General features: G+C 44.1%; 1 protein-coding gene across 5 annotated transcripts in view; it reads right to left on the minus strand.

The window, feature by feature from the left end:
- Positions 1–16,725, minus strand: part of ITGA7 (integrin subunit alpha 7) — a 281,940-nt gene that overhangs the window by 24,449 nt on the left and 240,766 nt on the right. For all 5 annotated transcript variants that reach the window (XM_078689173.1, XM_078689172.1, XM_078689175.1 and 2 more), the window contains 2 exons: positions 6,782–6,895; positions 6,410–6,508 (listed from right to left, as the gene is read on the minus strand). In XM_078689173.1, the coding sequence (XP_078545299.1) occupies positions 6,410–6,508; positions 6,782–6,895 (213 nt within the window). The remainder of the gene's footprint in view (positions 1–6,409; positions 6,509–6,781; positions 6,896–16,725) is intronic.

Genomic DNA, 16,725 nt, shown 5'->3' on the forward strand with positions numbered 1-16,725 from the left:
GTCTATCCCCATCTTGCATATCACTCTCGAAATGGGAAACGGCCTTTACAACGAAGCCGTTTCCACGAAATCTTTAACCACGCATGCAGTACAACGCATGCGTGGTTACCACTAAAGCCTTTACCACGCATACCTTTACTACGAGGTTTGTAGTAAAGGTATATGTGGTAAAGGTAAAAAGTAAAAAAAAGGGGTCTTGGGGGGGTCTCCCCCCCAAATAAAAAAACTCACCAGAAGTCACGTCGGGATCTGCACATAATCAGCGTCGTTTAAGAGAAATCGGAAAAAATAATCAGTTTCCTCTTAACGACGTATGACGTCACCACGCAAGTAGTCGAGGTAAAGGTTATGCGTGGTAAACGAATTCCGTTGTAACGCATGCGTGGTAAAGGCATGCGTTGCAACGGAATTCGTTGTAACGTCATACATTCTCTCGAAATCAGTAGTAGTGGAGAGAATACATACACAAACCTCCCCTTCTAACCTATTGTAAAAGCATTCCCCTGTGCGCCTGAGCAAAGCCATCTGCTTAAAAACGCATTGCATTTGCAGTTGTGATCTACTTCAAACATGCCCCACTCGGGTTTTCTTCACTCTTGAAATATCAACTTAAACTGGGTGTCATCTACTTCCCATACGTGCGTGTCTGTATAATGCTAGCTCAAACAAAGTCTTTTTGCATTCCTGTAATGCGCTCTACTAAGAGTAACACACAGTTGCAAATTGCCCTTTTCCATACTCTCTGTGCTTCCTTCGAAAGAAGCTTTGATGTCACTCCACCAAGTTTCTGAATATAGTACATTGTATTGTCCTTCCTTATCAAGACATGTTGATTTCTCACTACAGGCAAAAAAGCCTTTAGCACCAATATTACTGCCCTCATCTCAAACACGTTTATGTGTAAATATTCTTCTTCCTTTGTCCACAAATTGTTCATTTGCATCTTGTCTAAGTGTACCCCCAACCTGCTAGAGAAGCACGTCTTTTCAGGCAGACGTCTGGTCCTTCTGGTTACAACTCTTGGCCTTTGAAGATGTTTTCCTCTTCCATCCACCACCGGTTAACCTTCTTCGTGAGTGGTGTTACTCTGATCATATAACCCCTTCATCCATGTACTTGCCGCCACTGTTCGTCTGACTGCTCCTGAGTTAGCCTCATATGGAGGTGACAATGTGGTGTCAACTGAATGCAGGAGGACACCGTTCCCAGCTTTGCTTTGAGTGTTCTTACTGACACACGTTGCTTTTCCAACAGACAAGCTGACTCCTCCTTCAACCTGTTGCCTCTTTCCTCAGACACAAACACCACGCCTCTTGTTTTCGTTATCCTTGCACCCAAGAAGACCAGATCTCTGTTTAGCTGGGGATGACTAATCCTAGCCTCAAAAGTATTTCCATTGTGAAACTAGTAATACTTAGTTCTTTGTGAAGGCTGTTTGCTTTTATGAGCAAGTCTTCTGGTATGGGTATACCATACCTCCTTTTCTCCTTATGAATGCTGCAATTGGTGCCATACACTGTATGAAAACTCAAGGAGTTGACATGAACCCAAGTGGAAGGGCTTTGTACTGGTAATGTTGCCTTCTACCATAAATCACAGGCATTTTCTGTGCACTGAAATAGGTGTCCTCTAAGTCTATTGGCGACAAGAAATCTCCTTTCCTAATAAAGGACAGAATCTATTTTAATGTGGCCATCTGGAAACTCTATTTCTTTATGAACTTGTTAAATCCTCTCACATATAATATTAGCCAGTTAGCTCCAAATTTTGACAATAAGAGATAGAACCTTGAGTCGAAGCCCATGTTCACCTCCTTTAATGGCACTTTTCTGTTAACCTTGTTTATCATCAGCTTTAATATCTCTTCTTTTAATGCCTTTAAATATTTGTTTTTCTGGTTTTGGTGGGAGAGATGATGGCTTTTCCACAACTGCTAACGTATGATCTTGCCTCACAATATCTAGGACTCACCTATCTGATGTTATCTGCTGCCATCCACCTAAAAAAATGATGTATTCATCTTCCCACTGACAGCGGAATCTGAGAGGGAATGCTGACTGTTAAATTACGTTCTTCCTCCTTTTTCCTCAAATTTGGAGGGTTGAGTATCTCTCGGTCATTTGTACTGCCTTTAACTCTGTCCTCTTTGCTGTCTAAATTCCCCATGCTACTTATAGGGGCGAAAAAATGATCATTTATGATGTTGTACTTGTCTCAGATATTGTCTCCTGAATCCTCTATATTGTTGCTTATTTTGAAGCATCAATAATGAATGTGCACTCTCCATATCTGCCTTTATCGCTTGATTGAGTGCATGACCGCCAGGAGCCTTTGCTGCAACATTGTTTCGCAGCTGGGCTGGGAACGATCTCCCAGCACCCCCTGCGCCTCTACACGCACTTAAAAAGCACCAGCGGTTCCCAGAGCGGGGTTGACCGCTAGGACTCCTTTGCTGCAACATTGCTTCTCGGCTGGGCTGGGGAGAATGCAACAGAGAGACTCGATCTCCCAGCACCCCCTGTGCCTCTACAAGCGCTTAAAAAGTGCCAGCGGTCCCCAGAGCGGGGTTGACGGCTAGGACTCCTTTGCTGCAACATTGTTTCTCGGCTGGGCTGGGGAGAATGCAACAGAGGGACTCTATCTCCCAGCACCCACTGCATCTCTACACGCACTTAAATAGCGCCAGCGGTCAGGCGCAGGGGACGCGCAAGGGCCAAGGGCAGGCCCGTCCACGCCCGTCATCGCCCAGAGGAGGCTGGGCTGGGCCACCCATCTAACGCCTGGCATTTGGCCACCCCACACGTCCCACTTTTGAGATGGAGAAACGGAAGGCGAAATCGAATGAACTAGGGGGCGAAATCATCAATATGCTAGACTCTTTCCTCTTAAGAGTGGCAGATGTCCTCTCAAAAGAGATTGAGATCACAGAGCGGCGCCTTTCGCTGGAGGAGGTAAGATCCTGCCCGGGCTTATCTGGACCTTGCCCTCCAATAGCCATGCCAATCCCTGCAGTACCTGCTGGCACTACATCAGCTTTTGACATTGTTTTAGGACCCCAATCTCAAGATAGCCCACCGACTGAACCCACAGGCAAAAAGAGAAGGGGAAAGGTGAAGAAGATCACTGCACCAAAGACTGCCAGACCTCTGAAACCTAGTGATCGAGATACAGCGTCCCTTCCTTCATCCAGTTTGAGGGTCGCACCGCAGTTGTCAGATGATCTGTATGAGAAATTGTTATGATCCCAATCTCTCCTCTTGCAACCCCATTTAACAAGACTGAGCATAATAGAGGAATCTGTGTCTTTGCTATGTAATAGTCTCCCTATTTTTGCTGTGGGAGGGGGGAAGGTGGGAAAGGCACAAACGACTAGCTTTGATCATTTCAATCCTTCGCTGCCTAGCGCAACTCCTACTGATTTGGCTTTGTAACCTGTACCAACACTAGGTGTATCAAAGATATCCATTGATAGTAATTGCCCTACTAAGAATATTGGTGCTCTCCCAATTGGGCTAGAACAGAGGTGTCCCTCGCAGATTTTCCATCCTTTAAACATGTGTCCTCCCCCACGTCCCCGCCAAGCTTTAGGCCAATCTGATTTGCTTGGGAGGGATGCTGTTAATACTCAATCTTTCGTAAATAACGTTTGTTCAGGCGGGGTGACCCAGGTGTTCATCAAAGAGTGCACACTATTAATCAAGCGGTCGTTACAGTCAAATCAGGAGTAAGTTTAGATCTTCCACCAGCAGCCTGTCCCTTTGTCATAGTATTAGCAAATGCCCCAGAATTAAAATTGGACCAGCAAGAAACTACAGAGCAGGTAATTCACAAAGCCCTTCACTGGCTCTTTAAACATACAAGGGACAGATTTAATCTGTATCAACATCTCATCATGGCCAGGAGAGTAAACTGGGTAGGAAGGGGCCCAAAAACTATAGGAGGGTATTGCATTATTATTAATTTCAATAACGAGCACATGGTAGGTGAACTTTTAAGAATTCTACCAAGCACTCCCTCTCTCCATTCTGAGATCTGTGCCCTCCTGTTGGGTTTCTTTTACAAACCTTGTAGACCATTTCAACCTGCAGACCATAAAGCAAACAACTTTCATCTACCTTGCCAGCCACACAGTCTATACCTTCCCTAAACTATCCCACTCATACCCCTTAGGAACAGATTCATTTAATTGGAGGATACGGCCGAATGCGATTGACTTCCAGACTGATGTTTACCATGTTCATTATATAGTATCCCCTAATAGAACAGCTGTGGCTCCCTTGTCCCCCTTAAACCCTCAATTAGATCCAAGTATACAGCTCAATAGCTTCACCCTGTCTTAGAGCCCGATTCGCACAGAGAACACTTTGGAGTTTGCCACAGTTATTTCTTGAAACATCGCGGGGTATAATAAAAAAAAGTATAACTCTGACTGGTTATCCTTGCTAACGGGCTAAGACATCTTATGCCTTCAGGAGACTTGGGAAATGAATCAGGTTCACCTAAACGGGTAACGCTCATTTCACACTCCCGCTATACCTTCAACTGCAGACCAGACGTGCTGCGATGTTGTGAACTACCTGAAGTTTGGAGACCAGCTTCTCATTAATGGAGGCAAAGCGTGACTTACCATAATCCAGACAGCTGATGACGAGATCCTGGACAAGTGTTTTTCTTGAGGAAAGGAGTAATAAGGGAAATACCCTTCTCAGCAACCGCAGCATATAAAAGCAAGAACCTGTAACAGCTGAGCTATGTTCTGTCATGGAGAGGGGTTGGTCCAGACGGACTCCAAGGTTTTTTACCACTAATTTAGGAACCGGGCTAAACCCAGGTCTGATGACCACCAGTCCGATGACCAAAGAAGTTGGGCCTGACTGAATAACATAATTTCAGTTTTAATGGGATTCAGTTGAAGTCTGTTTTCCGACATCCAGGTTGCAATAGCTTTCATCCCGGCAGAAAATAATGCTTTTGATTAACCAAAAGGCACAACTTTGCCACTTCCTGACTTTGAATCTGAAAACCTTCCCTGTGCTTTCTGATGGTCGTAATGTGGAAGTCCGTTTACTGTACTTCTACAGCGGAAATACAAAGCCCCTGTTGTAAACAAGGGTAAATATGATGAAGCAAAATCATCCTGATTACCTCTCCAGTTTGATGTATTTGTTTGCAGTCTTGAGGTCTGATTTGGGACATAATGCTTGTTTTGCTCATTGTTTCATCGGATACTAGCATCAATAACTCATTGTGTGTATCAAACTATTTCCACTGCATTTTTATGGATAAGATGGGCACTATAAATCTTATTTCTCTTTAGCTATACTCTTGAAATGTTTTCTACCAATGGGGCACTAAGCGGCAGAGGAAACGCGAGTCACTGCCTCATAATTATCAGCGCCGTTCACACCACTAAGGTGATGGCCCATCATAGCCCTTTTGTGTACTCCTTCACACTTGTTATATCAGCCTCCTATATGGTATTTCTTGAGATGTGTTGCAATGAACAATGGTGTGAGAATTTAGAAGGAAACTACACAAAACTGTGATCATCCATGCAAGAAACTTGCACCACCCCAAGATATTATCAAGAGGGAGAATACTGACTTAAAGGGCAGCCCAGGAGAGGCTCCTCTCAGAAAAATATTTAAAATTACATTATTTTCTTCAGAAAAATAGAGTTCAGTCCCCTGACAACCAAATGTGTGATTAAAGGCCCAACATGTGCTTCACATTGGTCCTTGATTAAAAAATAGCCCTAAGAAAGGCACATATGTGTTTAGAGATCCTTACTCCAGAAAGTCGCAACATACCCAGTTGTTGTATGTCATATCTACCAGCACAATTTCCTACTTCGTTTTTTATTTTAGTTTAAAATAAAAGTGGGTCTTTCAGCCAAATGTATTTTATAATCATACATTTGATTTCTACTTGATTCGATTTACAAAAGAGAAAATGCTGCATACTACTACAGGCTTGTTTCCTTGAAGATGTATCTAGAAATAAACAGTTGGGAAATAAATTATTGGATCCCACACATAGGTGAGGCATATTCTACTGTTAATGAAGGCTAAAGAGTTAATGAGGCACGTTATTATTGCACTAGTTGGAACAGAGGCTAAGAAAAGAGCCTGGAGAAGAATGGAGAAAGTATGGGTGATTGAAGGACCATGGTCGCAAGGCATGGTCTGTGGCAAAAGCATGGGAAAAGGTAAGCAATCAGAGTGGAAGAACTCTATCATGGCTACTAGTTTGTGACATTATTCAAGACACAGGTAAATATATTTGTTCTATAAATTGCTGCTCTTTCTATATACACAGGTGTTGGAGCTATTATGCCCTGGCTTCATGCATGGACAGAGGATGGATCTGATTCCCAGCCTAGCACCATACAATTTGCTATACCTCATACCTTTCCCGTGGCATCTTTCAACACCAGATTTTGAATGGTGGATTTCACAGTGATGTTGGCTCGGACAATCACCTCCATAGAGCTCAGAGAGGAGTACTCCTGCAAGAGTGGGGTAAAACAGAGACAAACTATGGTGAATGAGCATCAGTAAAGGCTGTCCACACCTCAAAAACACTGGCTATCATGGTGGAAACTGCACGAAAAAAGCTATAGTAGAAACATCATATTCCCTTCCCCAGTCAAACTTTCATGGAATACACATATCAAACCATGCCACAGTTGTGTTCTTTGCATAGAATATTTACTTCCACATTATGGAGGCACTCAGCATTTCTTGTGTCCCTTCATCCAGTAAGCCTGCAGCCACGTTACCTCCAAAAAAGTGCTGTTCCAGAGTCTGGCGCGAACCTTCAGCACCACCTTCTGCTCAAAAGTGTGGAGTGGGCACTGGAACACCACACAGTTTGCTGTTTCACGTGCACAGTCCTAAAATAAAATAGAGAAAGGGGGTGAAATGATGGTCCATGATAGTGGCGAAGGGAAAAATCTGAATCAAGACTTTAGGCACATATACACATTTGAGATAGGTTATTGGTGTGCTTGTGTGGACAGCATGCATAGTGAATGGGGAGGGGAAGTGATAGTGGATGGGGAGGAGAAGTGGCCTAGAGGCTACAGCTGCTGACTATGGAGCCTGGGAATATAGGCTTGAAACCAGACCTCAGAACTAGAGTCAATATCCTTTAATTATGTGTAAATAATCACCATCATCATAATAAACTTTATGCTGTCATTACGACCATAAAAGTGCAAATGCTTACAGTACATTAGTCCAGCAATAAATGCAGAGCAGAAGTTCACTAAGTATCATCAGTAAAAAAGTCTGAGCCATCACTATTACAAGTATTAAAATGAAATTAAAAAAATAAAAACTCTGGGAGGAGAGATGTCTGGAATATTCCGTCTCTATTGCTTGTGAACTTTACGGCATTGTCATGAAGCCTTGTTATGATTGCGGCAAATTACGATTCTGGACTGTGTATAATTGTCAAGCCCTGATGTTTAAATCAATAAAAGTAGTTTAAAAAAAAAATAGGTTAAAAACTATAATTTCAAATGCGTTTACTCCAAATACAGTACAAAGAAAAAACCTATCAAGCAGCAAGAATGGGTCAATATACATGAATAAAAACATAATATTGGGATTGATACCCTGGGATGTAAAAAATGAATAGAGTAAGAAAGTGCATTCTATCGCGTCTTAGACGCGTATAATCTGATGATCCACAATTTACAGAGATATATATATACGCATGTAGGATGTACGACATTACAACGCATGCTTTTACATCGCATGCTTTTACAACGCGGTTTTTACAACACATACCATTACAATGCATAGTGCTTTTGGGCGCTGAATAGTGAATAGTTTAATTTACTATTCCAACTCCAGTCCCCGTGGATAGTAGGGAAGGTTATTGGATAGTAAATTAACCTATTCCCTATCCTAGAGCGCCCCCCAGCGCAATGCGTTGTAATGGTTTGCGTTGTAAAAGTTGCGATGTAAAGGCACTGCGTGGTAAAAGTTGCGTTGTAAGTGATGTTTCCCACGCATATACAATACTATGCACCAACCAAGAATCAAGCAATAAAACAATGTTCCAAAAAGCCAGAAATCCAATATGTGCTATTAATGACACTGTCCACAAGAATCTGGATGTCCAAGCACAACCAGAACTGTGGGGAAGGGAAAATGAATATGTTACCCTGTAAGCAGCTGTTCATAGTGTGTAATGCTGTAGATTTACATACTCTGCATACTCCTGCCATCTAGCTTTGGGCTCAGATGTTTGCAAATTGTTTTTCTCTGAATAAGTCTTTAGTCACAAGCTATAGTGACTCCTCCCTTAGTTGGCAATGTGCTTGAGCGCTGGCTTCCTTGTTAGATTGTTTTCCACACCGCAGGGTGAGTGTAAAGTTGGAGCATTAGATAGGATAAAGTGTGGAAGTTACATACAAAGAATTTAAGTGAAAGAATGTATAACTGCAACAACCAAAGGCTTCTGGAGAGGTGGATGGACGCATGTGAATCTACAGCACTAGCAGCTACGAATAGATGCTTATCGGATAAGTAACATTTTCAGTTCGTAGCATGCGTGGCTGTACAGCCACATGCTCTGCAAAGACTGTAAATCAGTACTCCTCTAAGCGGTGGTTAGCCGGTTGATGTTGCAGAAAGATGAAAGAGAGTTCTAAGAACAGTTTGGCCACTTTGTTGGCATGCTAAGACACCCACACAGTAAGGATTGGTAAAGGTATATGAAGTGGACCATGTAGCTTTACAAATGTCAGCTATGGTCACATTTCCAAGGAAAGCCATAGTGGCTCATTTTACACAAGTGGAATGAGGCTGGGGAGGGGCAGTGAAATTTGTTGTAGCCTTAATGTAGCAGATTTGGATACATTTGGCAATCTATCTGGCTATGCCCACTTTAGATATTATGTGCCCTTTGATAGGTTTGCTGAAAGCAATAAAAAATTACTGAGTTTCTCAAAAGGACTTGGTTTATCGATGTAATACATGAGGGCACGCTTGACATCAAAGTTGTGAAGGGACCTCTCTGCTACAGAGTCTTGCTGAGGGATAAAGACTGGGAGCTTAATGGTTTTCATGTCAAGATTTCCTTTTTTTCCTGGGTATGGTTTAATATCATCTGTTTTTTCCACACTCTCTGGTAGAACGTGTCCACATGTGATGGAATAACTCTTCTGTAAAGGAAACCTATGTACACCGATGTGGTGTGTAATGTTTTTGTCAACACAGGGTGTTTGGTACACATGCCCTTTGCTAAATATGAGCGTTTTCTACGTTTTTATTATTTTTGTATAATTAATTTGAGCTTTTTTATTGCTGCTGTCATAGTCCTTTCTGTGCTGGCCCCTGGCCTCCCCATTCTTGTTGTTCTCTTTTTCACATTCTATTATGCAGCTCCCTGAAGAAAGTGGTACCGTGTTTGGTTTTTACACCTAAATGCGTGTCAGCACCACTAGAAACTGAATATGGACTGTAAGACCATATTGTGTACATGCAAGCGAAGAGGCTTTTATTTCCTGAACTTTAACCCAAAGAGTTTAAGAATCTAAATATATCCGTATGTCACGCATTTAACCTAAAGAGGATATGACTGAACAGTGTCCTCAGATATTAATTTATCTTCATTATAAGAAAATATATCTTGCTATACATAGATTAATCTCTAAGGATATACTGAGTAACAAGGTCCTGTCTGGTGTGCTGTATTGTATTATTTTTAGTACTTGTTTTGTCCGATTGAGTCAGAATGAATGAAGTATGAGTAAACAAGTGTGAGTGTGTATGTAGTGTTTTAGTATGAGTGGGCTGTTGGGTGGCATAGCTAAACGATAATCTACTTGTTGCATACATGATGCAGTATCTGTTTTGTTAAGTTGAAGCATTTTTCTTACTGTCTACATGATGTTGTAGAAGATTGTGTTCACATATGTACAAAGCACCAATACTGCAGAGGAGAAAAACCCATTCAATAAACAAGGTTTTGAATGTTTTGGCTCAAGACTATATTGTGTATATTATTATTCAATGAATTATACCAAAACTAAGTAGTAGAGTTGGCAAATTTGTGTACCTTTGGAGTTGCTCCCCCTGGTCCTGCCACTGTAGTATCTTGTTTTTCAGGGGCCTTCCTTTTTATAGTAGTCTGTACAAAAGTGGGGCCCATGAGTCTGGTAAGGACAACGTTAAGGTTCCAGACAAGGGGTGGGGTATACCCTGGATGGAATAACCAGTTTGATTCCTTCCATGAAAGCTTTGATGACAGGGATTTTGAATAAGTAAGATAGTTCCATGTTCTACAATTACAATTACAGTAGCAGCTGAGTGAAGGCCTATGGAAGTCTAAGCTTGACCATATTTCTGTAAATGAAGAAGGTAGCAGACACTATCCTGAACTTCAGGTTTAAGTGAGTGTATGTGCTTAGGAATGCGGTGATGGACAAACCTTTTCCATTTGGCAGCATAGCAGGCCCACATAGTGCGTCTAGGTGCTTCTTTGAGGATGGACATGCACTCTTGAAGGAGGCTGAGATAGATGAATTTTAGGACCTCAGGAGCGAGACCACTAAATTGAGTTGCCTGGGTTGGGGTGGTTGATTGTGTCTTGGTTTTGCATGCGAATCTCTGACTCGTTGGGTCCATTTATTATGGGAAACCACTGACATCAGGAAAGGGCTGCATGTGAAGGGGCTAAAGGTGGAACTTGATGGTATTTATAGTGAAGGCCAACATATAAAGGAGGTATATGGTGGCTTGGTGTGAGCGAGACTTACTCTTAATCAGCGAGTCATCCATGTAAGACGATATGTGGACGCTGCTCATTTTGAGATGGGCGGCTACCATGGCGAGACATTTCGTAAATACTCTGGGCCCATTGGTAACCCCGAATGGCAATACTTTGAACTGATAATATTGGCCACATACCACAAAATGTAGGTACCAGCGATAAGCAGAATGGAGGGGTATGTGGAAGCAGGCATCCTTCAGATCGAGTGCATTCACGAAGTTGCCTTGCTGCAACAGAGGGATGACATCCTGCAGAGTGACCATGTGGAAATGTTTTGAGAAGATGTACTTTTGGGGCCTGAAGTCGAGCATTGTCATTAAAGACCCGTCATTTTGGGGAATGATAAAGTACAGGGAATATACCCACTTGCCTTGATGCTGCAGTGGAACTGGTTTAATCGCCCCTTTAGGAATGGAGGCCTAAACCTCTTCTTGAAGAAGGCGCTGGTGTTCTGTGGAGAGGGTTTGTCTGTGGGGTGGAATGTTTGTTGATGCTACAATGAGCTCACAGCGGTAGACATTCTCTATGTTGGAGAGAATTGGTAGGAGGTAATCTCTTCCCAATGAGGAAGGAATTCCTGTAGTCTCACCCCAACAGTTCTAGTGTGATTGTGGTGAGGGGAGGTAGAAGGTAGTCACTGCTTGGATGAGGCAGCTCCTTTTTCAGAGCCTCCTTGGTCCCTACCTCTGGTGTTGTTACCCCTTGTAGCCCACTCTAGAAAACGCAGTGTTGGCTGGAGGTCGTATTGCTGTTGCTGTCTTATCAGGAGGAGGAACAGTCGGCGGAAATGGTCTTACTGCCTCCACTGTACTGTGACCTCCGAAAGGACTCCTTAGGAGTAGATGTCTGAAGGGCACCCAACCCACAGCCTTGGCTGTGTCTGTGCCTTTCTTGAACGTTTCAAGTATTTGATCTCCTCGTGGTCCAAAAAGGTGTTCATCATTGAAGGACAAGTTTAGCAAATGCAGCTGGACTTCTAGAGTGGCGCCTGACCAGGATGCTGGTATTAACTCTCCTACCTGCGGTGTTGGCCATGTCTATAGTGCAGCAGATACTGGAGTTCGAGATGGTCTTGCCCACTGTAACCAGCTCTTGCCCAGACTGCCCATAGTCCTCAGGGAGATGTTTCAGAAGTTCCTCCTTGTCCCAAGAGCTCTGTCGTATCAGGAGAGCAGGCCGTCCAACTTGGCAACCTTCATTGAGTGGCTGATTGTACTGTCATCCTCTTGCCCACTGCATCAATCTTTCTGCTCTCCTTATCAGGGGGTGGAGCGTCTCCAGCACCCAAGGTGTTGGCACATTTCTACACTGTGTGGACCACAAGAGAGTCCAGAGCATGTCTGCAAATGTTGGGAGGGTCATTGGTTGAGGGTTTGAATTTTTGGTTGATCCTAGGTGTGATGAACCATGCCTTGATTGTCTCTTTGAATGTCTTGGTCGCGGCCTTAAGCATCCCTTTTAGCATCAGTAAAATCTGGAGAGTGCATTGTGTCTTAGCCACAGTGGCAGCTGGTAGGGATGGGTAGTGGGGGAAAGTGGGTAGGGTTAGGAAATTAAAATGAAGAAAACTTACCTACTGGTCGCCGTCGCCAGGTGATACCTCTCTCCGCAGGAAGCAGGATAGGGAAGCACCCAGACTTCCAGACTCCCCTGGCCAATCACAATGCTGATGATAGCAGCATTATGATTGGTCTGAGTGCCATGGTTCGGCACGCAGATAGGGAGTGGGAGTCTGGGCATGGTCTCCACCCAGGATGCAATGCGGTCAGGGTGGAGAATATGCAAAGTGCGCATGACTGTTCGGTCGGCCTGAGACGGCCAGCCAAACAGTCACATGCATTTTAGGTGCAGCAGCAGCCACTCCTCCTACCCGATGTCACGGAGCCCCAGCCCCACCCCACCCTAACCTGGTGGCAAATGTAATACAAAATATATAAATGATAATAACTTCAGTTATTATCATTTTATTTGTTCCAATGCACTTCTTTAGTGCAGTGGGGCTACGCTTCTCTGCTTTTGCAGAGAAGCCATCACTGCTTAGCCAGTGTTTGAAACAAAAATTCATTGTCTTCTTGGATGATGTGCATGTCTACTTTATGAAAAGTAGTAGCCCTATGTATAACATTATGTCATGCGGTGGTGTAATCAGCAGGGAAGTTTTAGTTGGGTACAGATCGGGATCTGTGTTACCTGGGGGATCGACATCATAGTCGTCCCATGGGTCAAATCTGGGCTCAGGCTCATAAGGAGCATTGTACGGTTCAGCTTGATATAGAGGGATGCCCTCCCCATAGTAAAAGTGTGGTGACTCCCTCTGGAGAAGTTAAAAGGGGAACATGTGGTGGTACTGGAGGCGGTTGTGGTGAGGGAGTAGGAAGAGGACGAGATCGAGGAGGGAGGGGGCTAATGGCTGTGTCCTTATGTTTCTAGTGCTTTGAAGAACATGAAAGTTTCAAGGCAATTTGCGCCTCAAAAGATAACTTCCTCTTCCTTGGAAAGGTCTCTTGCTTCTTCAGTGGCAGGTTCGGGGGATTCTTCCATTTTGTGGATAGATAAAGAGCTGCTCTTGCTGAGAATATATCTTGTCCTGCAAACATTGGAGAATGTGTTGCTCCAAGTCGTTAGAGTCCGCTGTCGAGGGAGCTTTAATTACTGGGTGGTTCTTCAATGTCTTTAGGGTCTTTGTTATGGATGTTGCCTTCAGTACGGGTGATGAGGTCAGCTTCAGTGCCAATGTAGGATTTGGTTTCGGCGTCAGTGCTAGAGTCGACGAACCCATCGGCTTCGAGGGTAGCTGAAGTTTATGTGGGGCCTTTGTGGTCGGAGAGGGGAGGATTGTCAGCTCTGAAGGCTTCTGTCGGTGCCGACCATGGCAGTGCTGAGTCTCTGGGCTTGATGACCAACCGCAGGGGTAGTGCTCTACCTGTCAATGAGGTTGCTGGGAGGCCATGGATTGGGAATGGGTGATGACCATACTCACAGTCAAGGTCTTCAGGTGTTGTTGAACCTCTGGCTCTGTTGTTCTCCCTCATACTCGGAGGGCGAGCTCGCCTCCAAACTGGACTGGACCAGCTGTCCCCCTGATAGGCTGGCTTCTTTGTTCTTCCATGGCATAGGAGTGGAATGCTTGTGTGGGCCCACCGGTCAGCTCTTTTAGGCACTGAACCCAATAGTGGGAAAAACAATCTAACAATGGAGCCTGTGCCCAAGCGCATTGCCAACTAAGGTCGGAGTCAGTATACCCTGTGCCTCGAAAGACTTCTTTGGAGAAAAACAAGTTGCAAACATCAGAGCCCAACACTACATGGCAAGAGTATGCAGAGCATATGTATCTACAGCTACACATGCTATGAACATACATGTAAAACTTGTCTTACATTTTTTAAACATAGTAACTCCATAACTGGTAAATTAAGTCATTTCTTTATTTGAGAAGATTTGATCATAGTTAGCTATATGGTATGTTATGCAGATTTGTACAGCGCACCATCACTAGGGAAGGAATCCTGGCACTGAGCAGGTGTGTCTAGCCAAACATAGGGCCTATTGGGACTACTCGATAAGCCAGGTCTTCAGCATCTTGCAGAATTCAAGAAGTGAGGAGGAGGTAGTGCCTTCAATGTGTGTGTGAGGAGATTGAGTTGTGTTTGTGTATGGGGAGCCAGTGGAGCTCCTTCCGGTGTGATGTGATGAGTGCGGCATGACAGATTGAAAGTTATTCTGGGTGCCGAGTTGTAAATGGTCTGCAGTCTTTGGGTTTGTTTTTTGTTGATCTTGGAGTAGTCCAGGTTGTCTGTGACAAGTCCATGTGTGATGGTGATCCAGGTGCTAATCGGGGACCATTTAAAAATCTACCTCAGCATCTTCAGGGTATGGAAGCATGATGCGGGGACTTGGTCGGCCATGCCAAATTTGATGATGATCCTGAGGTTCTTGACATGGATGGTGGGAGTGGATGTTCAGTCCTAGTGATGTTGGCCCCCCTGTTGGACTTCCACAGTAAAATGTTCTTCCCGAAGATCATGATTTTAGCCTTGTCAGTGTTCAGCTTAAGACAGTTGGTCTACATCCAGTGGGTGATTTCAGTCATGCAGGCATTGAACTTGATCTGGGTACTGGGGGTCTGGTACAGGAGGGAGGGGATGAGCTGTGTGTCTCTGGAGGAGAAGAGGATGTTGATATTGTGAAAGTGGATGATGCTGGCAAGAGGGCTCGTGTATGCATTTAAGAGGGTTGGGCTGAGGGAGGACCCTTGCGAAACACTGCAGATGCGGTTAAGGGCATCCGTGATGTACAGTGCCAGGCTGACTGAGTCCTTCCTGTCAGGAAGGATCAGATCCATTAAAGTGTGTGTCCTTTGATTCCGATGTAATGTAGGCGTTGGATGAGGATGGAGTGGAAGACCTTGTCAAACTCTGCAGAGAGGTCCAGAAGGATGAAGACCGCCATGTCTCCTCAGTCCAGAGTCATGCAAATATCATCAGTGGCAGCGATGAGGGCAGTTGGATCTGAAACCACACAAAGTGGTGTTGAGGAGTTGGTAGCCATTGAGGTATTCAGTGAGGTGTATGTTAATAATTTTCTCTAAGACCTTGGTCGGAAACGGTAGCGGGGAGATCAGTCTGTCATTTGTGAGCATTGAAAGGTCAGTGTAGGGTTTCTTTAGCAATAGTTGGACAGCTGCATGTTTCTACACACCTGGGAAGGTCGCAGAAGAGGTGGAGCCATTCAGAATGTGTGTGAGCATGGCACTGATGGATTACAGTCTTGTGGTGTAGGCATGATAGGGTCAGTGGTCCGAAAGGGCCCCATAGTGATTCATGTTGGCAGCAGTGGGTTCTTCTGGGTTATTAATGGGCATGTGTTTAACAATAGTACCTTGGATAAGATCAGGCGGCATTTGGCAAGGTCTATCGGACCTGGTTGAGGTTGAAGTTGCTGTTAATGGTGGTGATTTTGTTACTGAAGAATTGAGAGAGATTGTTGCACAAGTCTTGTTAGGGTGTGATCGGGTTGGAGGCAGCAACTGGTGAGGTGAAATTTTTCGTGACAGTGAAGATTTCTGTGCTTCTGTTGGTACTGACATCTATGCAGTCTGTCAGAGAAGCATGTTTGGTGGTCCAGATCATTAGGTAGTTGCATCTCAGTGCGGGTTTGAATGTGCTCCTGTCTGTATTGTCCTGGCTCATTCCTCATTTGCGCTCCAGTTGTTTGCAATGGTGTTTCATCAGCCTGAGTTCCTCCATCTACCAACTAGCCAGGGGCTGGATCTTTTTGCATTGAAGTGTCTAAGGGGCAGCAGGGAGTCAGCACATAAGGACATCCAATTGTTGAAATTCTTGATGGCTTTGGGGAGGCTCTTGCAGTATTCGGGTTGGTGGGTGTTGAGAGCCATGTTCCAGTCATTGTCAGTGATTTTGCTCCAGTTTTTGAAGGCTGGTCCAGAGGTGGGAGTGTGCATTGGATTAGGACAGGGATGCTGATCTTGATGAGAGCATGGTCTGTCCAGGAGGCTGGCGTGGGTTCTTCGACTATATCAATGCACTTTTTTAAAGATCTTTTGCTTTTTTTCTAGTGAGTGAACAACAGTATTTTCTTAATTTACCTGGCTGAAGTAAATCTGATGGTTTCTCATTCAACACATGTGTTACTAAATATGCTGAAATTAAAGAAATGTGATTCATATCTCACTTTTTCAGCTTTCTGAAAACGTGGGCAGCATCACCCGTAGAAATCTATGGGCTAGCATGACTGTGGGGATGTTTTATGACTGATAATATGACACCAAGAAGACTGTAGCAATGCTTTTATGATTGATTATATGACTCCAGGTAAAGCCACAGGTCATGGTAGCATATTGAAGTAGTGTCCAGATGCCACAACTACCACTTTTAAATAACACTCTGTAGAATATATGCACCTCTCTGTGTGCGCAGA

The sequence above is a fragment of the Lissotriton helveticus genome, chromosome 1_1, assembly GCF_964261635.1.
Source record: "Lissotriton helveticus chromosome 1_1, aLisHel1.1, whole genome shotgun sequence".
Taxonomy (NCBI): Eukaryota; Metazoa; Chordata; class Amphibia; order Caudata; family Salamandridae; genus Lissotriton; species Lissotriton helveticus.